The 24,813-nt window shown below is 42.6% G+C and overlaps 1 protein-coding gene and 1 long non-coding RNA gene across 5 annotated transcripts in view; one reads left to right on the top strand and one right to left on the bottom strand.

The window, feature by feature from the left end:
• Nucleotides 1-9,017: 9,017 nt before the first annotated feature.
• LOC125328455 (androgen dependent TFPI regulating protein) overlaps nucleotides 9,018-24,813 on the top strand; it is a 30,698-nt gene continuing 14,902 nt past the window's right edge. Inside the window, exons 1-3 of one of the 3 annotated variants that reach the window (XM_048309164.1) lie at nucleotides 9,018-9,432; nucleotides 16,662-16,796; nucleotides 18,244-18,345. In XM_048309164.1, coding sequence (XP_048165121.1) covers nucleotides 9,280-9,432; nucleotides 16,662-16,796; nucleotides 18,244-18,345 — 390 coding nt within the window. In that variant the 5' untranslated portion in view covers nucleotides 9,018-9,279. The remainder of the gene's footprint in view (nucleotides 9,433-16,661; nucleotides 16,797-18,243; nucleotides 18,346-24,813) is intronic. The other 2 variants (XM_048309154.1, XM_048309174.1) reach the window with 2 other exon arrangements.
• LOC125328466 lies at nucleotides 9,831-23,112 on the bottom strand. 2 transcript variants are annotated; one of them, XR_007204728.1, is made up of 3 exons: nucleotides 21,532-23,112; nucleotides 15,193-15,252; nucleotides 9,831-10,898 (listed from the first exon to the last, which is right to left on the bottom strand). It is a non-coding gene; the product is annotated as an uncharacterized LOC125328466 (long non-coding RNA). The 2 variants fall into 2 exon arrangements; XR_007204729.1 differs by lacking the exon at nucleotides 21,532-23,112 and having other exon boundaries at nucleotides 9,831-10,213; nucleotides 10,845-10,898; nucleotides 15,193-15,947.

Below are 24,813 nucleotides of genomic sequence, written 5' to 3' on the forward strand. Positions count from 1 at the left end.
TGGAGGCATTTTTCCTCAGCACTGAAAATAGCTGTAAGGAAAGGAAATGTGCCAATGAGCATCATGTAATGGAACTGACAGTGGCAGAAGGAAACTTTAGGTGGATGAAAAAGTGGATTTTGTGGGGAAATTTTTTTGTCTTTCTTTTCTTTTTCGCCCTCTCTTTCACTCACTCAAGTGCATTTCTACACAGGATAACTTCTGAAGGATAACATTTTGTTAAAGGAGATGGCCAGTCTTGTGAACAGCTATGGCAAAATGCTCTGTGAGAAGCCACCACTAAATCAACCCAGCCCATGAAACTGTGACATGCTAAATCAAGTAAAGAGGCCCTGGCTGCAGATGCAAAGGTAAGCCACAGCTGCTAGAGGAAGCACAGGGCTCCCCATTGCCCCTCACTCCCCTGCAGAGGGCAAGCTCAAGCTATGCCCCAAGCACAGCCTGCAAAGCAAGACAGGCTCAGAAGCAGACACAAAGTGCTTGTACTGCCACCTCCATCACATGTAGCACTGCTAGAGCACAGGCATACTGCGGGTAGATGCTGTTGGCCACAGCTTGGTCATGCCTGGCACAGCTCTTTGGGCAATACACATGTTCACCACAGCACTTTGAGGAGGTAGGAAAAGCCACCCAGGGAGGAAGACCTGTGCAAATTAGGAACTACAGTGAGCATGAATACATGTGACAACTAAGAGGAAGCTGGGGAAAGTGGATTGACCTCGTCATAAAGGTGCTGGTGTTAAGAAACATCTTTATGTGTGGGTTGGTCCTGGTGATCGGGATAAGAAGAAATGAAGAGGAGGCAGCAGGCCACTTCACCTTGGGGAAGCAGGGCAGGTCTTGCCCCTTCCCCATCCCATCTTCACCACAGAGGCAAGAAAATTTAGAGGGAACTTCCATGGGAAAAGGAGCTGAGGAACAGGGGGCAATTTGCCAGCTCTTCACAGTTGCAGGAGTACTCATACATTGCTGGAGAAGAACAACAGCCAAGACACTGAGATATCATTGGTATCACACACAGCTTCCACTGCAGGGTTTGCTTTCTTGTTTCAGAAGTGGCAGATGAAGAACAGCATTGACTTGGTAAACCCAACACTTGCTTGCTGACAGTGCCCAGCTAGAGTCTGATTGCCACAGCAATGCCTCCCTGAAGAGCTGAGCAGGGGGTTTAGGCTGTGCCTGAGCCGGAATAGCCCTCTGAGCAACCCCTGCTCCAGCAAGGGCCTGCTAGCAGCTGACTACTCAGTATGCAAGTAGAGTCCAGAGCCACAAGCTGTGTCAGACACTGCTGATATTTTCTGTGAAAACCACAGCAATGACTTTTGGGTAGGAAACCCACTCTCTGTCCCCACTGCTAGAACAGCAGTTGGACCAACCCACTGTGTAGGAATCCAGAGTGCTGAGAATATTTCTCTGCCTGTTTTTAAGGGTTCTTACCCCCCTGAAGAACGCTGTTTTGACCTCCAACCTTGGAAAAAACTGCCTATGATCAGACAGGAACTAGAAAATACAGTGGTGTGAATTAGGTGATAGACTACTATGTAAGATTGTCACAGGGTGAAAAATTTAGAGGTTTTGGGCTTCTCTTTGTCGTAAATAGATAAGAGCAAAAAAATATCAAAATGGAGGGTTGTTATTGTTCTCCAAACTGTCTTCTTCTACTACTCCATATTCTGAAGTAAAAGTAATTTGGGATGATTGGACAAAGAATTCCGCAGTTCCTGCCCGTGTTACTGAATAATTGGTAGGAAAGTGAAAATAATATACGTTTCTAGTAATCATTGGTTAAATTATCTTTAAAGGGCCGCGTAAATCTTGATAATTGGACTTCTATCCTGCTTTCTGTGCTCTCTGTTATGCCTGGGTCACACTAGTGGCTCTGTTCCTCTGATAAGACTTAATAAACAACTATCTGGCAGCACTGAAACTCCAGGAAAAGTCTGGGTTTATTCTTTGAAACTCCTTGCAAGGACTTTAAAATATTCTCTCCCATCAGGAGGGATTTGATTTACGGCACGGTTTAGTGTCACCACTGGTTCGAACTTCATTATTCTGTTAACAGGTTGTTAGCATCATTAACACATTGCAACCTTTGTTTTATCCTGTCTTTGATAGATTGAAAAATTTGCTTTGTTCTTCAGTGTCTGGTAGTGAGCAGGAACTGGACATGGGTTTGGTGTACAAAGGATATTAGCGTCCCCAGGGAGAAGAGATCCTTGTACTTGCCAGTCCAGCCAACTTGCAAGGTCCCCAGCATCTACGGGGGTTTAGGAAATTCCTGGCATTCACACATGTTTCTATAACCCTCTGAGTCATCCATCAAGATGATACCAGTGGTGGGAAACAAACCAGCACACCTTGAACACCTTTTGCAGAATTATATCCTTTCCTCCAACATGCTTCAGAGGTTATCAGGACTCAATAGGAATAATTGTTAACTTACATTTCAGCAGAAGCTTTCCATGTGACCTGAACACCATTTCATTGCTTTGGGTTGCAGTTCTCCGTGCACATGGCGGGGATAAGCAGTTCCACACTCTACCTTGCAATCTAAGTACCTAAGATTGTGACAACAGATTTAGGTACTATACTAATACAGACTATAAGTAGGACTTATCTTATTATCTAATATTATCTAAGATTTGCACACAAATGACACCAATTCAGCAAACACTGTCTAGTGGAGTCAGTGCTGGATCTCTATTGCCTTGTATGTGGAATAATTACTTATGGTTATAAATAGACCACATTAAGAGTAACATGTGCTAGATGTGCTATCTACTAAAAGGAAGTGGAAAAAATGCTGTTAGTAATGTCTCCTTAGTCATGAAAAGGTGACTTCTGTGGTTTTTCTATTCTGCCACCTGCAATTCTTATCCCTTCAGTCCAACAAGGTGCTCTCTGTGTCATAAATCTTTACATAACTTTTCTGTCAGAGTTCTATTGTGTTACCCTAGAAATTCCTGAGTTTCAGTGTTAGATGAAGACACCCCACACAAAATTGAAACATTTTGGTATGCAGTAGCTTATCAAACACACATACATCTATTTACAAGATCAGCTGGTACGTTCTTGACCCCCTCTAGAAAGGGCAAAGCAGAAAAAATTAACATAAATACATAGCTTGCCCAACACAATTGTCCAAAAGGACAGAGTCTGAGAACCAGTTATACTTTGTATATACAGGGTAAATACCCTAGAATTTTTTCCCTAGTACACTGGGGTGTGTTTCTTTCACTCTGAACTTCAGGTTGCTTGTGCACAGTATTTCTAAATATTCAAATATTAATTTTGCCTCTTGACAGAAAATGGAAATGGTAAAGTTAGGAAGCAGCTTATAGATCTCTTTAAAAAATATGTAAGTTCTTGGAAGCTGTTGAAAATAAGTGAAAAACATGTGTTTTATTTCTAAGCAATATTCACCTTGCCAAGAGAGAACTCGCTCTTGGGGTTTGGTGGTAAGGTAAGCAATTAGTAATTTCACCTACAAGTAGGAGATAATGAGATAGGCAAGCATTTTTCTGATCAAATGTTTCTTAATTTCAACATATCTACTTTTAGAATCCAAGTTGTTAGCTGAAAAGGTTTTGTTTTGATTAAAGTCATAATTTTCATTCATTTAAAAGAGTCAGAAATGTCAAATCATTGTTACACAGGAAGTTTTGGGCTTGGATCAAAGTGACATTTCATTTAGCAGTCTGAATAAACACACAGTTTAAAAGCCAATTCAATGAGAAGGAGAAACTCTGAAATCTAAGCAAATACTTCCAACTACTGAATCCAATTTCTCCTTGTACACAAGTCATCCCTTTGGGACTGAGAAATCCCTCTGAATTTAGGCATTTTGGAACAACCTTTTAAGTCAATTCAGAACAAAGATATCAAGATGAGGTAAGCGATTTCCTGCCTTCTCATTAAAAATATGTATTAAAAAATATCAATCTTACACAAGATAGAGAGGGGAGGTGCATGTTGGAGGATGCATAAGCTGTCATAGAACTGTATAATTTCCCTACTTGTCACACACATTAGGCAGATGTTGCAGCATTGCCTTTTCTTAGATTTGTAGTGAAATCTTTCAGGATATTTTTAATCAATCTTCATTACTTGTTGCTATCACTGCTGCATTGCTGGGCAAAGCCCTCAGATTTTATTTTTACACTTGTTGCTTGCACAGCTGCAAAGAAAAGTTGGAAAAGTCAAACCCTCAGAAGCTACCAAAGCCCAAGACAAGTAAAACCAGAGAGAATTAAGTCTTGTGAATTATACCAACTGCATGATTTTGCAGAATTTGCCTCAGGATTTGAGGATGCCTGGAGCAGACTATGCCAAGCTTGCAATTTTGTCAATTGTCTTTCATTTCATACTTTGGGGCTGTCATAGAATGAATTGTCATTATCCATGTCCCTGGGGACATGGAGCTCAGGCAGCCTCACGCTACATGTTAAAAAGCTTTCTCGGATAATGCTTGTCAGAAAACACATCTTCCACACAAAACCCTGCACTACCTGCAAATGAGCCAGAACACAGGGAGGCAGAGCCCCTGCACAGGCTCATGTTCTGCACAGAAGATGCTGCACAAGAACGGCCCCAGGCCCCTATTTCAAGGGATGCTGCCCCTAATGCAAGGCAGATAATAACAGCAGTAAATTAAAAATGCCCAAACTAGGAAATCTACACATGAAATAGCAGAACTCTGTCAAGGACAGAAACATAAAAAAACTAGAAGAAAAATGTACTTGCCCAACTCCTTGTGGCTTTTTCACCTTATAAAATCACTCTGGCAGAAGCAAGACCCCATTCTATACCAGTCCCTTATTCTTAGATGGTGCCTAGAAAAGAGTTAAACACAACAACAGGGGGTTTTTTAAGTCCCCAAACCTCTCCTAGGCTTTTGCGTGGCTTTGAATCTGTTCCTACCACCTGATCCTAACTGCTGTCACCTGCCAGTAATTTCCTGCCTTGCTCTTACTTGTTTTGCCATCACTGGATACTGCCCTGGCAGAGAGGAAACCTTGCCAGTACAAAAATATTGAAGAATATTTGAAAGGCTCCTATCTTTTCTTTAAACGAATTGTCAGAAGTAAAGAAGCAAAAATATTTGTTTCTATCAGCTGCTTCATTAGCAACAGGTTGAGGTGGTAATTAAACACTTTATGGTAATGATGGACTTAACTGGGGACTGCTTGATGGCCTGGAAATACCATGCCCACCAGCAAAGACATACAATCATCTAAGATATTGCCACTTTACACTGTTTGCTGTTGCCTCTGTACCTGAACCGTATTTATAACATGAATGAGTCAAACCCATTTTGGTGCAGCCAAGCAAGCTGGCCTAAGTCACTCTCGTAGAACTGGGCATGAGCAGATGACATTTTGTGTACACAAGGTGATTTACAGCTCCAGATACTTGTTCTATCCTTCAGCTGAACCATGTTAATGAACTAACTGGGAGCTCCCAGTTTGCTTCAGCACGAAGTCAGCTATCTCTGCATAAATCAGATGAGCCCCTGAAGTGGATTGGGAGCATTGTCAGAGTGTGTGAATGTGGCTCAGCTCCAGGGGAGAAGCAGATGTGAGCTGGGGTGTGGTACCAAGCAGATGAAAAATGGTGTTTCCATAAACAGTCCCACTAGATCTGCAGCAGCACATCTGCTGGACCCCACTGTGCTCCTTCTTCCTTTTTCCACTCACTGCAAAAAGATTTGGGCTGAATCCTTTATTCCACTTAACCTTCAGTTGATGTTCATACCCATGGAGAGATGGCGTAAGATAATGACCTTTCCCCTGTATTTGCTTGCTACATCACACTGGATGTGAAATAAGAAACACTCCATGAAGTGTGGAATGTTGGATTTCAGATCCTATTTGGTGCTCATGCTTTCTTTGTGATGTTTCTGCATCCAAATTTCATCCCTTATCTAGGCTGAAGGGAATGTATCTTCCTTCTCGTATATGGGAAAACAAAGCAGATGGTCTCAGTCTGAGGGACAGATGTCCACATCAGAAAACTGTCACCGCACTTGACACCTTCCCAGCCATACTGGCCAAAATCCTCCAGAAAAGAAAAAATATACCTTGCCATTTTGCATACATTTACATTCATTTGCATGCATTCAGGCACCTACTGAGCAGAATGCTCAGCCTTCCCATTTTTTAAGTTGCACTCAACCTCAGAAAGACTGGTGTGAAGATTACTTGTTAAAAGAGCTGACTGCCTGGTGTCTTTGGTGTGCAAACTATTATTAAAACAGACCCTTCCATGCTGAAGTCCTATTCTCTTCCTGCCTTTTGTCACAGGGATGAGTCTAGACAAGGAAGAGCAGCTCATAATGGCACTGCCCCTACCCAGAAATTCTGTAAAGGAGAATGAAAACCCTTTCCTGCTAGATTTTCTAGGACATGAGCAAAGCATTTGACACTGTCCCACATGACATCCTTGTCTCTAAACTAGAGAGACACAAGTTTGACAGATGCACCACTCAGTGGATAAGGGATTGACTGGATGGTTGCACTGAAAGTGTTATGGTCAACAGGTCAATGTTCAAGTGGAAAGCAGTGAAAGCGGCATTCCTAAAGGACTGTGCTGCTTAACGTCTCTGGCAGTGACATAGACAGTGGGACTGAATGCACCCTCAGCAGGTTTGCTGGTGACACCAAGCTGTGTGGTGCAGTTGACACTCTGGAGGGAAGAGATGGCATCCAGATGGACTGGACAGGCTGGAGAGAGGGGCCTGTGTGAACCTCATGAAGTTCAACAAGGCCAAGTGCAAGGTTCTGCACCTGGGTCAGGGCAATTCCAAGCACAAATACAGGCTGGGGGAGAATGGATTTACAGCAGCCCTGGGGAGAAGGTCTGGGGGTTGTTAACAAGAAGCTCAGCACGGCCTGGCAATGTTTATTTACAGCCCAGAAAGCCAAATGTATCCTGGGCTGCATAAAAAGTAGTGTGGCCAGCAGGTCAAGGGAAGTGATTTTGCCCCCCTATGCCACCCTCGTGAGACCCCACCTGGAGCAGTCCCATCCAGCTCTGGGGTCCCCAGCACAAGAAAGACATGGACCTGTTGGAGCAAGTCCAGAGGAAGCCACGAAGATGCTCAGAGGGTTGGAGCACCTCTCCTGTGAAGACAGGCTGAGAGAGCTGGGGTTGTTCAGCCTGGAGAACAGAAGGCTCCAGTGAGACCTTGGGGAAGCCTTACAGTGCCTAAACAGGGTTCTGCAAGAGAGCTGGAGAGGGACTTTTTACAAGGGCATGTAGGGATAGGACAAGGGGGAAGGGCTTTAAACTGACAGAGAGTGGGTTTAACTTAGATACTAGGAAAAAATTCTTCACTGGTGGTGAGGCCGTGGAAGAGGCTGCCCAGAGAAGTTATGGATGCCCGGTCTGTTCAAGTGTTCAAGGCCAAGATGGACAAGGCTTTGAGCAACCTGGTCTAGTGGAAGATGTCCCTCCCCATGTGTGGTGTTTTAGCAGCTTAGGAAACTTGGTTTGTAGGGACAGAAGTTTCGACCAGCTGGTTTTTTTCCAGTCCCTACAAACCAAGTTTCCTAAGCTACTAAACCACCACAATAGACACCATGACAGGGGAGCTGGGACTAGATGACCTTTAAGGTCCCTTCCTACCCAAATAATTCTATGATTCTATGAAAAGATTGGTGACATTGTCAGAGTACAGAAAACATAATCCCTTTTTTTTTTTTTTTTCCTGGCAGGGGATTTTCTCTTCTAACCTCAAACAACCACAGAAGGCTCTACGTCTTTCTTTTTCTTAAGTGAGGCAGCAATAATTCACTGGGGTTGTGGTGGCTGGAATGCCTGGGGGATCTGGATGTGGGCAATCTGAATTAGGGGAGAAGTCAATGAAACACAGGAGACTATTGAAGTGCCTTAGTGCAAGGTCTGTTTCCCAACATGCATGCAGATTGCTCTCTGAGTTCCTAGGAAATTATCCCACATGGAGCCTTGCATCCAGTAGGAGGGGGAAAAAAAGCCAGATAAAAACAAGCCAAACCAAAACACAGCAGATTGCTCAATGCTGCCTGTAGACCAGTTAAAAGGCAGGGAGGGAAAGAAATCTCTTAATGAAGTGTGCTTGGCCAAAGCCGAGCCCTGCTCAGCCAAAGCTGAGCCCCGCTCATGGGGCAACCTCTTCAAGGGTGGGAAGAGCATCCTGCCTCCCCATCCTGCATGGGGAAGGTCCAGCTATGGGCTGGGGCATGATACCTGCTCCCCGTCAAGGCCCCCATGAAACACTCAGGTGGCAATTACTGCTGAGAGCACGGCAATTATGGAGACTCTAGGAAATGCTGTATGTGTTTTCCAGTGCTAATTATGGCTGCTTGGTGAGGCAGGAGGAGAGGGAAAAACAGCCATTGGGAGTTGTTTTGTTTGCTTCATTTTAGGGTCATTTTGTATTGGTTGTTCTCTTCTTCTCAGCCCTGATGATGTGATGATGTTGTGCCAGGGAAGAGGGGCTGTCTGAAGGTGAATGGTAGCAAATAAAGAAGCAGAGAGGCAAGACACACTGCTCAGCACTTCCTGTTTGTCACCCAAAGCCTTTGCCCTGTGTCTCCATCCCTGCCAGATCTTCAGAGTGACTCAGGGTTTGTCCAGCCTGCAAAGCACAGCTGTGATGAATCCCAGCTGTGGGGAACGGCATAAAGGTGGCATAAATGTGAACAGCCACAGAAATTTTCGACCCCAAGGACCTTTACCTATGAATCCTGTCAGCTTCCTTGACACCTCCATAGCCTACCAACAAATCAACTAGGTTTTTCTTTCACAGACCATTACATTTCCCACTTCTTTCTTCGGCACAAGTCACAGAGGCTTCCTAAGCTGAGCTGGAGACATGGCTGCAAACACAGCTACAAGTGAGGAAAATGCCACTTGTTTTCACTCTCTACCCGACACATGACAGCCTGTTACACAAAATCAGCAGCAAAACTCCCCCCACTTTAGCAAAAAAATAACCCAACCCAAAACTTATGTAACTCTGCAACTAATCTGTTAATCTTGAGCAAGGCATTTAAATCCAGGGAGTAAGCCTATTCTTCTCATCCCCCTCACCCCCCCAGCCTATCTGTACAGTGAAAAGGGAAACAAACAGAAGCAAAGTTCACAGCCTTGTGATTTTTCCTTTTGACAAGAGCAAAGTGGCATCGTGTCCTGAGACTGCTCCGAAGTAAACCCTCCTGCCTTGCCTTATCCCATGCACTGAGCACCTTAAGAGAAAAGCTGCTTTCAGACCAGTTGTCAGTTGCTCTTGGCTGAAGCATGGAAATCTCTACTCTTGCCACGTACCACTGCCTTGCTTTTGTCTGGTATTTTTTCATTGCCTATTCCACCACACAAGTAAAAGCAGAAGAGCCGCCATCTGAAGTGTTCCTTTACGGTGGGCAGTGGAAATATTTGACAGTCCTCAATCTGGTAAGCAAATCGTGTTGTACAGTGATACCAATATGTCTATTTGTTTGTCTGCCATCTGCTCCTCAAGACATATGCAGCTGGTGTATTTGCTGCTGTTAAACTGCTTCCTTTGGTGGTTTATACCCCAAAGGAAACTAAGGAGGGATCTGTGCTTGTGCTGTGAAATGTATTCACAGGTTTCAGGCAGAAAGAATACTGGCTAGCGAGATGCTTGGTTTTCAGAAAGTACTTTGAAGCTAGCTGCTTCCTTGTAAAAGAGACATTGTCAGTGAGGAGAAGGACAGAAAAGTGGGGCTTTGTTCAGCCAGAACACACACAGGTTTGGTGCCTGTTTTCTAACCTTTAATTCAATACACTTCAATGCTTGGAGTTTTACTTCAATTTTTTTAATAGGCTTTTATGTCCTCTAAATTACAGGAAGGGTAAAACAAAGCAGAGCACAGTACTAATTTAGCCATTCAGAGTCCTGCTTCATTTGATAATTAGTTGAAAACACAAAGGAAAGAAATTCCAGCCTGCGGAGAGAGGTTCTTGTGACATTATTACATGCGTTTTAGCAGTGCTATCAACTGGTTGTACATTTCCTAAAAGCACACAGAAAATGAGAGCCTGTAATGTGTTCTGGTTCTTCTAATGTGCCAACATTTCACAGGAGAGAAATCAAAGTGAAAGCACAAGAGATACCCAGGGCAGAAGGTTTGTTCAGAGTCCAAGGCATCCATCAGCAGCTCAGGGAAGTAGTGGTGGTGGGGTGGAAAGACCAGGCTTGTGGAGAGGTTTCCTACAAGGGAAAACTTTCAGAGACACTTGCTAATTTGAAGGGTGACCGCCAGGATCTATACAGCCTTTCATCCATTCTGTGTGACTGTCAAAGTTAAGTATGAGTGGGAGGTCTGGTCTGGGGCATGTTTGTCTCTACTTTTACCCTTCAAAAGGAGACACCTTATGCTGGAGTTCAGTGGAAGCCTAAAGGCTCCCCAGCTCCAAGTGGGGCTTTTGGAGACACCCAGGGAGGTGGAGAATTGGTTCTCTTCCATCCTCAACTATTCTGTGACTCTGCAAAACATTTGCAACGAAGAGGCAGTGAATGGCAAGTGAAGTGGCCGCTACCTGGGGATTCCGGGAGCCACAGCGCTCTCCTCAGTGGCCAAGCCAGCTGTGGAAGGTTGAGGATACACATATATCACTGCAGTTGGGGTGGCATATGTACTGCTAATTGTGATGTTGTGTGTTTATCAGTATAGCCATTTTGGGGAATGGCTGCTCACCCATACTTTCAGGCAAAACAGCATCTCCATCCCCATCCCCTGGCACCATAATAATGAGATTTACCACCCAGATCTAAAGCATGAGATCAAAAGGACAAAGCAAGTAACCCATCACCCAGCATTTTGGGATGAAGAAATACTCACTGAAATGATCATCCAGCTTCCCTTAGTGACCAGAAGTAGATTGTCAGGGAAAGGCTGCACAAGGCAAGAGCATGAACAAGCATGAAATGAAGTTTCCATGGCTCTACTGTCCCACTAGCATACTGACTACCCCAGCCGAAAAATAAATCCAGGCTAAGGTAGCTAATACCCATTCAAAGCCTTCCTTTCACCTCTCTAAAGGAAAAACATGCCTGTTCATACTTCTGGTACTTTCCCTATTCTGTGTGCCACGAGGCAAGTGTGCCTTGCCTGAAAGAGCAGTTCATTTTGTTGGGTGCAAACCTGCTTCCTTGACAACTGAACTGAATGCCTCATTATTTCTGTGTTGTAATCTAATCATCCATCCCTGTTCATGTTTTCTTTGCCACTCATTAGAGTGGCATTAGATTATCATCTCAGTTACTCTTTTCTGCAAGCTGGAAGTCCAAGCCTTTTTCATTTCTCTTCACAAAGGGTTGCTTCTTTCATTATAGCATCCATGCCGCCCTATGCAGCAGTTTTTCAAGTTTCAGGAGGGGGTAGATGGGGCAGGCTGCAGTGGTCAAGTTATGAGCAATTATATATGATATTATATATATATGATATTATATATAATATATATATATAAAAATATATATATATTATGAGCAATTATGTATGGATTTATACAGTGGCCTAAATGTGTTTCCTTGTTTGTTCTTTAATTCTTCTTGACAACTCTTAACTCTCTATTTGTCTTTTTTGATCACTGGTAGGCAAGGAGAGGGCGAGTTGAGAGAGCTATCCACACTGAGTCCAACATTTCTTTACTGGATGGTGATAGCTAATATAGAACCCACTGTTGAAAAACAGATAATTGAAGCTGCTTTTTTTTTTTTCTGAAATGCTTTACATTGCACTTACCAACACTGATTTTTGCCTACTATTTGATCTCTCAGGCACTCAGTATCCTGAGATTCTTTGGCAATTTTACAGTCAGGCTTTGCTTTGACAGGGAAAAAAACCCCGTCAGATTCACAAGAGTGTACCACCTCAGTATTTGCTCCCTTTGCCAGCTCATTTACAGATCTGCTGAACAGCTCAGGTCTTATTAAATCTCTATGAGTGAGGGCTCTTGCTCCATTTCCCCAGTCCTTTGTCTCCCAGCTTTTAACCACTCATTGATCTGATCCCAATGCTAAAATGGAGCTGCCAGCCAACAGGGAGATAGTTTGGGCTGAAGATACTGCCTATCTTTCATGAAGAAAATGTGGCAATGGGACAGGGTGTGCAAAATTACTCCTTCATGGTAGTCCTTGCTCTTCAAAGGATTGCCAAAAAATGAAAGGGGATTAGGAAAGGAAATGCTGTCACCCCCCTTCTCCTGCTGAACTGGGTAGCATGTTTTGGTAAAGCAGAGGCAAAAAAGTGGCAAAAGGTTCTTGAGCTGCTCTATAAGAGAGGAAGAGGGTGAGAAGACAACAAGTCCCACATGCTGTAGTGCTCTATGTGGGGCTCCGCAGGACCTAAAAGACTTCCCACGGTTTGGTATCAAGCTACTTCCTATTGCTGCTGAGAGACATGGAGGATCAAGAGGTGCCTGTCAGCCACACATGTCCATTGGGTGCACATGCAACACAAGGAATTTCTGTCAGTCTGGACGCAGTTCCAGAAAGCACCTCAGGATGTTGGGAGGTATGGTCATGGGGAAGAAGAGCAGGCAAAAGCTTCACACTGGGCTATTCTGGTTCAGTGGATCTGCTGTGCTGGGCAGGCCTGGGTGGTGCCTTGGAGGCTTCCCCAGAGCTAGGAACACAGAGACAGCCTTTGTCCAGCTCTTCTGCCTGTGTCCTGCCAGACCGGGATTGCCTGGCTTCTGGCACTGGCTGGCTGAATCACTTGGAAATTTTCCCTCCAAAATTTCTCTTATCTCTTTGGAATTGCATTTAAAAATTCCTTTCTGTGGAAAGCTGCTCTGGTCACCTCACTGTGATCTGAAATGGAAACACTGGGAAAAATGACGTTTTTTGGGGATGGAAATGCATTTATCTGGAGAGATGCTGGAAGAATTCCTTCTAGATATGACCCTCTTTTAACACTTCATTCAATTCCTTGCTAGTCACGTGGCTCTCCCGAGAGAGCTACAGCTCTGACATTGCTTCAGATTCATCTTCTTAGTGATCATAGCAATCAAGATTCAGAAAGGAAATATTATTGTAGGGGGAAAAAAAGAGGATAAGTGGGCTTTGTATCAAAGAGGTTCATTGACCCATTATTGCAGAAGCAGAAATGACAGATAAAAACAGTTTTGTATTAATTTCATTCATCTGTGACACAAAACAGTGCAAGCAGAATCATTCATTACCTGAAATATCCGAGCTCATAAAAATCTGCTCACTGCTGTAAATCCATTAGTAAATCACTGCACCTTTAAAAACCATTAATTGCATTCCCACCCCAATTTATTCCTTACGCTTTTGCCTTCCATAATGGAAATACTTTTCAATTGTCCTGAAAGCTGCTTTGCATTTGTTTCAGAATAGGCCCAGTATTTAGTAAAGATATTTTCCAGGACACTATCATGTGAATGGATGAGTGTCTGCACTAAATGTTGACTTTTATGTCTAATAACTTGCTCGGAATATTGAATTTATCCCTCCCTTAAGGGCAGAGCTTGGAGCCCGATTTATTTGTACTAGTTGGAGATTTCAATATACACATATGGCAAGATCTTATACACAAAAGTAAATCATGTCACGTTAGTTAAACAGAAACGCCCTTTTGATCACTGCACTAGATAAAAATTGAGGTTTGTCTTTGTCACTATGAGTCTCAGTTTGGAAAATTGATCTGGCCAAATTAAATGTTTCTACAGCACCCAGCACCATGGAACTCTGCAGGGTCTAGAGGGGAAAGCAGCCTCTCTCCAACAGGGATAATCATATCCATATTCTCCTCTTTGGGTTAATCATTAGCTTTCTGAATGCTTCCAGTCTTCCTTCTGTTCGTGTGGGAACACTTTAGGGAATCCGTTCTATTTACAGCCAGTGGATTCATATTCCATGAGTGCCTGCAATGGATTTGTGAGCGCCAGCACTGCTGCTTGGGAAATTCACAGGACATGTGGAATAATTTGATGTTTTCATGTATTTTTTTTTTTAATGTCAACATGTTTCCTTTAGTGGAGGGCTACAAGATTTGGATGCACCTTTCTTACAACAATAACCCAAATGGGTTTGGAGCCTGCATTTTAACCTAGTGGGGGTGCACAATGCCAGACTGAGCAGCACTAGGGATGATCCTAGCTCAGTTTTCTGTTTTGAAAATTATTTGTATAATCTTCCATTGCTCTTGGACATACAGGGTGATCACTAAAGTGTCTGAAACACCTCTGAAACTACAGTGATGAACAAGGGTAGATCTACAGCAGCACAAACCCAAGTTCCTGAGGCTGAGTTCAAACTTCTTCAGTAGTTGTTCTTCTCCATGTTTAGCCAGAGAAATGGGTCAGGTTACACTTTCAGAAAAGCATTTTCCATACAGAAGATAACATTGCCCTCCCTTGTGTATAACAGAATATTTACCAGGCTGAGAATGCGGCTGTTTTGGGACTGTTTCTTTTCAGTAATGTTTGTTTTAGTTAATTTTGAAGTGGAGAAAGAAGCAGCCTATCCCTGTCCCATGATTAATGTAAGGCTGACCATGAACAAGATAATAATAGCCCCATCCTCTGGGAACCAGGCCTCTCCCTAATTGCTTTATTGGCAATTAGTCACCATGTGTCACTGGACTGTCACCACCCTCATGTTCATTTTTCATGCCTTTTACAGAAAGTTACTGCTGACTCTACAGGGTGTAACAAGAGCTTCTGTTTATTACCAGGCTTTTCTTAGCTCTTTAAGGACTTGGTATTGGTGTCCTGGTGAGACCAAGGATTGGGACAGACATTTGGGCTGAACATGCGCTTGTGTCTAAGTACCCTGCATCCCAGCATGGACTTTACTGAACCAGACCCATGACTTAGAGGGCTGAATCCCTACTGACTGAAGTAGTGCCTGCTAACTGTGATAATGGGAACAGAAAAATCACATTTAAAAGAGCTGCTTTGGTGCCTCAGAATTGAACAAAAACATCTGTGGGGTTTTGGGCTGATGAAGCTGCTTGGGGGTTTTTTTATGTAAAAATATATCTGTTCACCCTAAGCCTTGATAGGAAATGTGGGGCTTTGCAGCTGAACTGGGTGATGCACAACCTCTGATACCTGGTCCTGGGTGACTTTGGGCCAGTTACCCAGCCTGTGTCAGCACCTCTGCACCTCCACTGGTGTGGGTCTGCACAAGGAGGGGAACAATCCAACAGTTGTACCTACCGTGGTGACTCTCTGGACTGTGGAACCGATAGCGAGGGAAGAGTGTATCTTTTCCCTGTGCTGGGAAGAAACAAAATGTTTGGGGATGGTTGCAGATAACTGCAAACTATGGTCATTTTGTTGCACAGGAAGACTGGAAACTAAAGCTTGTAGAAGCCCTTGCCTGACAACAGGCATGGTGAAACCATAGTCCCCTCCTCCCCTCATATATTTTGATAATAAAGGAATTTCTGATGGAAAAACATTGCACTAATCCTGTCCCCTCCCAAGCACCACCCTTTTCAGCTTCTTCAGAAACTGATGAAGTAACCAGCCGCAATTCCAGAGACTTTGCTCTAAATAAATATCTGATTCAGAGTAAGATCATGGCAAAAGAGATCTCATCCTAAAAGCTGTAGCCCTCTTTCCATTTAAGCATCACTAGCTGATCCAGTGTTTGCAGTAGGCTGCATTTCCCATATTGCATCACTCTGGGACAACCTAGCCTTAAAAAGAAGAGGTGGCTCCATGAGTTAACTAAACTGACTCGGTGCTAAATGCAAGACAGTGGGAGAAGTATTTTTCTTCAAGGTTCTGTTCTGCCTTTGTGTGTCTGACAAATCTGGTTCATCTCGATCTGCTGTGTAGTGTTAGGAGAGAAAATGGAGAAATTAGAAAAGCAATATTTGTTTAAACCATAATAATATGACAATTCGACAATATGACACTAATCTGGAAAATTCTGTTTTGTCACTCAGCACTTACCTAATTCTTTATCAAATCCTCCTAGAGCCCTCCTGCAAAAATCCCACCCTCACTACCTGTAAATGGTTTTAAAACCTCAAACCAAAACACAACCTCTCAACCCTAAAATTCATTAGTTATAAATAGTTTCATTTAAACTTAAATAATAACTTCAGTTTTAGTTGGTGGAACCTGGATCTTTGCTTCTAAGCACTTGAAATTCTTTCCTAAATCCCTTTGAGTTTAGCAAAAGAGGTTCTGTTTTTGTAACTTCTGCACCTAATTCTCACCTTACATCATTTTGAGCTACTTGACACTGAGATCAGCTGCACTGTGAGTCTCTAGAAAGAAGAACCTGTATTGGCTAAATAGTGGGAAACGCTATCTAGCAATTGCTTTACAGGAAACATGTCCTGGAATTATTTGTTCTCTCCTGCTCAGATACGTCCAGTGGTCAACCATTAACATAGGAGCTGGCTTTCAACATGTCCCTTCGCTTCACCCATCTGAATCACATCACACATCTCTGTTTAGTCAATTAACTGGGATACTATTAAAGTTATCTCCCGACCAACTTTATTTAATCAGTTTGGGTTAGTAAAAGAGATTTAGCCAACAGCTATTTCCCTCACACAGGCTTGCAGCTCACGAACAAAACAGCTCCCTGAAGAGCAAGAACGGATTTCATTGAGGAACATGCTAATGAAAGCTGGATGAGTTTCCCTCATTAGGTGTAATTACTTCAGGTTTTGCAGGCTGTCTTCTATGGGGTGTCCTTCCTGGCTGATGTGTTGAGACTAATTAAGAAACTGCGATGTGCTAAGTGCGTAATTTCCAGCAGAGACCTTCTTTTCAGTGTCCTGGCTTTCCCAGTGTCCACAGTAAGTACCCTTTGTCTCTGTATGTGAAAATAATGTTTGCATAAATGATTAGGGGTGTATAGTACCAGAAGTATGTGTATAAAATAGAGAAGAACTAAGGGCTTTCTTTTACCATTGAATTTGCAATGGATTTGGACCACTCAGAAGAAGAAACAGTGCTGAGCCTGTCATGGTTGAGAGCAAAGCCTCTTGCACAAACATTAGGGTTGCTGTCCTCAGGTGGATACACATTGACCCCAAAAGGGTGAATGAAGTGTAACCTCTCTGTTAATCTCACGGTCCAAATAGCTGTGGATTTATCAACTTAGGGCTTTTCTCTAAAGGGCAGCACAGGTCAGGAGGATATTAGAGGGTACCTAAGAGGCAGCAAAACCTCACATCTCCTTCTTTGATGCCAGAGTAGCTTTAAATAAGCACTGGAGAGAAACAGAATCACAGAAAAATAATTATAGTTGCAGCCTACGTCAGATTCATCATGGATCACCTACTCCCCCACAGACAACGCTGTTTATCAAAATGCCGTGGGTTGGACAGGAACTGATGGATTATTTATACATGTAGGTACACTCTGTGAGAGTGATGCCTGCAGCCACCACTGAATCTCAGAGGGCTGAGAAGCACTGCTTAAACATGGTCCACAAGCAGCTCAGCTAGCTGGCTCAATAAAAAAGCCCTGCCAGGGATGGAGTCAGAGAGACTGGCTAATTATCTTCACTGCACAGCAGCCTTCACCATGCTGCTCTCATATCCCCCCAGGCATCCTCACCATGCCTGCAGGACAGTGGCGCAGTCTCACTCTTCCAGAGTCTCACACCCCTGATTTCCAGCCCCAAGCACAAAGTGTGCTCAAATACAAAGTCAGGCCAAGAATTGCAAATCAGCTTCCAGGTATCAGTAACTGATACCAGGGATCCTGTCCTCCAGTTATGTTGTCCCACTGTAATTTCTGCTCTCCTGGGAAAAAATGGGTGCCCACAGTGTGCAGCTTTCATTTGCACTTTAGGAATTTGGCTTATGAATTGTGAAGGAAAAGGGTAAGTTTATGTGAACTGCCTTATCAAGATCTGCTTTTACTTTGCTACTGAGCAAAACAAAGGGTTGACAGACAGTCCCTTGAGGAGAACTTCTTGACCATCAAAAGATCCTATCTGCAAAGGGAAAGGGAAAGAGGAAAAAAAAAAAGAAGCAGCTAATCTTGGATTCCACAGAAAATGTCAGTGTTGGCCCTTTATAAAGCAGGGGTTTTTTTTCTCTCAGTATCAACACAGAACACTGCATCTCAGAATAAATGTGTGATAAAGTGAGTTTATGTGGCAATGTCATCATTTTTCATGTAAAAAACCATGGAGATGTTTTGTCTTCTCAGAAATGAAAGCACTAACCAAATCCTATCAGTTATGTTTGTCTTCCATTTTTAAATTTCTTTCATTTTGCATTTTGGTTCCAGTTTGTGTCTATATCCTTTTGGACACTGTATACCTACAACCGAGAGCTGGTTTACCCCAAAAGCCTCGACGGAGTCATCCCGCTCTGGTTAAATCATGCTATGGTGAGTAAGAAACACCTCAGACTCTTGCAGAGAAAAAGGAGACTTTGCAACGTGTGTCCCACCATTGCATTGTGCCGTTTTCCAGAAGAGCTTCACAGCTTTTTCTTTCTCACCTCCTCCTTCCTGCTTATCTGAATCTGATGTTGAGCTGTACGCAGCAGTCAGATGCATGTGCTTGAAGCTGCCTCAAGAAGCCTTTTAGCACACAAGGAATGTCAGTGAATCGGTGCTTGTCAAACCTCTGAAGTCAATGAAATGATGTGTAGTCATAAGGAAAGAGAATCTCACTTATTGTAGCTCAAAATAGAAATTGTGTCTGCTAAAGAATCTCTTAAATACAAAATGGCTGAGTGTAACAAAGCAGCCCTTAATTTTTTAAAAAGGTGAAATAACAAAAGAGACTCTGACAGCTCTACAGCTAATAAGCTAATGTGTGCACAGCTTTGAATAGCTGGATTGCAATGATTGTTTACAGATTTTCTATAAATACTTTCCAGATTTCTCCTTCATTTGCTCTGGCGGTTTTTATGATGTGTTGAACAATCACATATTTCTCATCAGTCAAGTGAAAGGAGGCTGACAGTAACATGGAAACTGTGGGTGGATTGCAAGGTCAGGGAGGCCTCGTGGGGTGAATGGGAAGTGGGAGAGAAGGGAGAGGTTCAGTGCTTGGCTGAATCAGAGAAACCAAAAAGTATGAAATAATTGCATAGAAGACTCATTTCTCTCCAGACTTGATTTCTTAAGAACAGTGCCTTACAACGCACTGCAGCAGTCCCCAGTGAGTGTTGAAGGTAAAGGTGGGAGGGTTTGGGGTGTCTGGCTGAGGACAGTTGCTCGAGGTTTGAGCAGCCCCTTGATTTAGACAGGCTTATTCAGAGACGTGTGACTGGAATCCAAACACACAGAGGCATGTCCGCTTTGCTGATACCCGAGTGATAAACCACAGCCATCATGCACTTTTCACCTCATCACCTGCTCTCTGTCCACCAGTTCATCTCCACCAGGGCCCCTTCTGTGGTGCTCCAGAGCTCTGCACAGGTGCAAAAGGGCACTGCTCTCTCTGAAAACCATCATCCACCAAAATGAAAGATTCCTCCTGTCCTCGGCATCATGCAGGTTCCAGCTCCAGGATTTGGTATGGGCAACTGGTTGAAAATGCTCACAGTTGTGGAGGTGCTGGGCAAGGGGGGCACAAAGCGGAGCTCAGAGGAGACAGACTTTGCTGCTTGTTTTAATCCTGGCTCACAGCTGAGAATTTGCCCTTTCCGTTTCCAGATTTGTTTATGACATAGGAAGGCTGAGAGGTGTTAGGGCATACATTTTTATTTCATGTGCAAGAACTCTTTGCAGGAACCCCTCAAACATATCAGTTATAACTTCTTTCTTACCCTACCTACATCTCATAACAGTCATTTTACCTACAACAAAATGCTTTTCTTTATCAGAAATGTCAAAAACAAGTGTTAAAAAAGGAAAAACAATTCTTCCTGAAAATTATTTTGATGGGAGAGAAACTTCACATAAAGCAAATCTCTATCACAACCTGGTATTTTATTTCTAAAGCTCTTAATACACTGCAGACATCTTGTGCTTGACAGTTCCTGGGTAGGAAATTTTCCTTCCAGTCACTATCAAGCGTAAAACATCTGCCACCAGCATAGACTGATCCCTGCTATTGACAATCCTTGTGGTTTGGAACACATTCCAACAGGTGCCTTCAGGCTTAGCTGAGACATTTCTTTCTTCCAACACAAAATATCCCCTGGAAACACTTGGGAGATCCAGGGAAATATCAACACTTTAAGGGACAATCTCCAAGTTCTGATTGCCAAGCAGACACTTTTTCTTTGGGTTCATTTCCTTGCATATTGCTGTTACAGTATGGCTCTGAGATTACAGGCATTTCATGGCAGATTGAGGCAGCATGTAGCTGGCTTTGGAGGAGAAAGACATGGGTATATCAGTAGTAAGCATCAGTGCCATATCTTTTGCAGTGGGAGTACTTTTTTTTTAAATCTCAGTCTATTTTAATGTTGTAAATAGGGAAAACATATGTTGTTATGTAACTGGAGAGTGAACCCAAAAAATAATCATGCAAAACCACTTCAGGAATACTGAGCTCCTTGGCTTTGTGGTGATGCTGCAGCACCTTCTTTGCAGAAATGAATAACCATTTTTTTCCTCACATGGACTGCTCTTACAGTGGGAAAGAGCTCTAAGTTGCCCACTTGGTACCCATAGTTGCAGAGTGAGCACTACAGTTCAGCCATGTTTTTGCACTCTGAGCAGAAACACTTTGTTTTGCAGAAAGGATGGTTAATGTAGAAAGGAATTTTGCTCATATTTGAAGGAGACCAAATATTCCAGACTATCTAGGTTTCTCTCTTTCCTTTTCTACTGAGTTTAACCCAAAAGCTGGGCCTCAGTTTCCGCTTCTGTTTGCCTGGGATAATTATGTTTTACCATCTTTATACAAAACCTTGAGCTTTGGGGATGAAAAAAGTCCACTCTACTTATGTCTCAAGCACAATTATTTTACTTGAACAAGATTTTTGAAGTGGAAGATGGCTGAGACAAAAGATACACTGGCCAATTCGTCAAGTGAATTTGTTTATTTCTTTCCCAGTCATCTCTTTTCAAGCAACATCTGGATACTCTCCAAAAGGAGGCTAACTGCTGGAGACAGCTTGGATTAAACCATATGCATGTATTATTCAACTTAATGGCAGTATTGGGGAACACTACACTTTGAAGGGTCTGACAGAATTGAATGCTAAGTAAAGTGGGGCATTGCTGGGTCAGAAGAGATAACTCAAAAACATTTTAATCTATAACAAAAGATACATATAAATGTTGAGCAGATGTGTTCACAAAAAATGGTAACGGTAGAATTGTGTTTTTGTAAAAGATTTATATTTTCATTCTGTAGGCACAGTTCTTCTAAAAAGCACAATTTTCTTTATTTTTGGGCTGCATCTAAGTTTACTTTGGCCACCTGTTTTTCTAATTTACCCTGTAGCTGTGTTACCCTCTCACCTTCACAAAAAACAGCATTTTAGTTTCCTGGGCACTCTACTAGCATATAGTTATGAGTCGGGCATGTTCAGAAGATTTTGTAAGCTAAAAAGGTGAGAATAGACCAGGAAGGAAGGTAAATGGAGACTCAGAAAAAACATGCTTTACCTGGCAGACTTTCAGCAAAGATACCAACAGATTCCTCATTGCCTGAGCTTCTGAAGCTCCTTTGCACTTTGCCCTGTTGTAGCTAAGGTGTATCTGAAAATAAAAAAAAGAAAATGCAAGGGAGTGAGAGAACAAACAAAGGTGCATACAAGTAATTTTCCTTCACTGAAGCAGGCCACCAATGCCCTGACAATAAGAATACCAGCAGGACTCATTATGTCCCCACTCATCCAGGAGCTTCTTGGTATACACAAGCTGCTTGTGTTCTGCCTACCTAGCTAAGCCTCACCTTTCCCAGTGTGGACACATCTACATCAACAGAAATAGTATTTCAGATCAATGTGATTTACTTCCATCTGGAAAAAATGTAAGTTATATGAATATAAGTTACTCTCATGTGAGGGTATCTGTGTGAAGGATTACATCTTACTACAGCTATTTTAGGAAGCTGCTGCATCACTAACCAAAAAAGGGGGTGCAAATTCAGTTTGTAGGGCAGAATCCTCTTGTCCAGGCCACTTGAACCCGACTCCTACTCCAGGTGTGTACACAAGAACAAACTCGGGTTCATCTTTGACCATCTTAAATGATTCTCTTTGCAGGCGGTATTTAATGCTTAATAATTCTTGCATATTTACACAAGAGAGAAACATTTCCATTTGTTTGCATTTCACAGTGTTTCAATTTTAAGCTGTCTGGCAACTATGGACATTCATAGACTGCCAATTACATTCAGCTTTTGGCAAAAGAAGAAGAATGTGTGTGTGAGGAATATGGCACACAAAATTAATCACCCCACACATTTAAGAGCAAAGATACTTAGCTTTTCCCAGCACTACGCAGATTTTTTGAAGTTTCCGTTTTTGTTGACATAAGCCAATTTCCTCAGGGAGAAAGTATGTGTTTCACAGACAAATGTTATGGCAGGGAATCCTCCCAGGCTGCTGCTACCCCAGCGCACACAGGTGCAGTCTCCGTAACCCACCCCACGAAGGAACAGCTGGAGACAAATATTCCACGGCAAAGGATGTGTCACTTCAGTCTCATGTCAGCCTCCAGCTGCAGTGCAACATCAGTTTCTTAGACTACATATCTAATGTCAGAGAGAAAGGCAATTAAAATTCTGGCATTGACATTGAGGCAAAACATTTGCTAGTAAGCAATAGGATATTCAGCCAGGCCTTTATTCCCAAAAATGCATGTGTGCAGGCAAGAAACTTTATCTCTGAAGCTCTTACCTTTGATCATACAATTGGTCTAATGTTTCATCCATTTTTCATGATAACGCTCCCAAAGTACCTACACGTCTAAGAAAAAAATACTAACGTTGCTTTACAGGTGGGCATGAATGGAGATGGAAAGGACAGAAACAGATAGTAGCTGATGGTTCAGAGAGGAGTGCTGCTGGAATTAAACTGAGCAATAGATCCCTCACTAATCTGCCACCACACCTGCTCAGTAACAGGACTCCCTGTTCCTCCCGCTCTATCCATAAAATAAATCTGTGGTTCCCTGAAAGTGCACTGATGGTTGGAAATATAAAAGACATGTAGGAACCCTAAGACAGAATTATTTCTTCAACTAAACCTGGCAAGATACTAGTTAAAGAAATAAAATGAACAATTATGCTTAAGCCCTTTCCACCCTGAAAAATAAAGAGAGGTTAAGAGAGGAAGAAAAATGTATAGGGAGAGATTGCAAAAGAAAATTTTGAAGGAGGCATTTGCACACAGGCAAAATAATAGCAAAGTAAATCGAAAGAGGGAACTTGTTCCAAAATTAAGCCAAGAAAGGAGAGACCATACAGAGATTCAGAAAATTATGAGTATAAAACTAAACAGAGGTTATGGTGACAGGAAGCCATTTAGTTTTATTATGCTCAGATAACACAGGCTGTAATTGCTCATGAAAGCATCCAACTGAAGGAAATTTCCATAGACAAGAGGACGTTTCCCAACAAAGAGCTGAGTATCTGAGTAAACACCTCAAGGGACAACCAATGAACACTGGCTTATGAGCCTCATAAGGCAACACCAAAGTGGGTTTTTCCTTTTCCTTTGCAGTAACATACCGATGGGGAAGAGAGAAGCATGAGTATTGGCCATGAGTAGCTGTCAGCACACAAGCTCTGCAGGGAATTGGTCTGAAAGGAGAAACACAGGCAGTTTTTCAAAAGCACTTGATGGTCTCCAACTGTGCCCAGTGGAGTTTAGTTTGGCCAGTGGTAACTGTTTGTGAAAAGATCCCTCCCTAAAGTCTCACATGTTAATGGAAAGCAGACATGGAGGGTATGTAAATGCAGACGAATTAGAAACAAACAGCTCTGGTCAACCGAGGCATCCTTTCCTTCGCTCTGGAGTCAAACAAGGTCACACCGAGTCAACCGCGACACACGCGTCAGGCGCACAAGTGATCTCAGCAGCTCTGGGGAGATTATTCATAGGCTCAGAACGCAGCCTAGGCTGGAGCCTGCAGCTGAGCACTAACTCTATCCAACCCTCTCTTCTCAGCCCCAGGAAATTCGCTCTCACTTGAATCCTCAACGGCAAAACGAGGATATAGCATTAAATAAATACACAAATTGCTCAAAACATGGGAAGTAAAAAATTCCATATGGGCTTAGAAAACACTGGAAATAATGTTCAGAGGACTACTTATCTTAGTTTAAACTCGTTAACCTGAAACGTATCCTGGGAAACATACAACACAGGATAGGAAACAAAAAGTAAAGAAGCAGGGGAATGTTCTTGTCTTCAGGAGATAAGTTAACATGCCATCATTTCAGATGAAGTTCAGCATATGTTTAAGAAGCTTTCTTCCCCCTGTATTCATATGCCAGAGTTTGTATGAGCAACAAAATGAAATTTGCAATTTTATAACTAGTTCAGATTCACCTGACGAGAAAGAAGAAAAGGAAGCAAAACCAAGTGAAAAATCGTAATGACTTCCTGAAAGAGACAAAAAGGATTTTAAAATTGAATTTTTGGAAGCAGAATTCAGGCTAAAAGTGTGATTAGGTAACTAAATGCCTCTAATTTTGAAAGTCACATCACTTTTATCTCTTCACTATAGAAAGAAATAAAAAAAAATTCTGCTATTGCAAAATTTGTTAGCTGAAAGCTTTCCTCAGAGATTGTTAGACAAGTAAATACATTAATATTTCAAAGAACATAAAAATAAGTACCAACAGGATTCCTGCCAAGAGCAGAGAAAAGCTCTCTGTTCAGTTTGGTTCATTGATAGCCTGATCAGTACCCACAGCTATTGTTTTAGCCTGTTTTC

This window comes from Corvus hawaiiensis, chromosome 1 (assembly GCF_020740725.1).
Source record: "Corvus hawaiiensis isolate bCorHaw1 chromosome 1, bCorHaw1.pri.cur, whole genome shotgun sequence".
Lineage (NCBI taxonomy): Eukaryota > Metazoa > Chordata > Aves > Passeriformes > Corvidae > Corvus > Corvus hawaiiensis.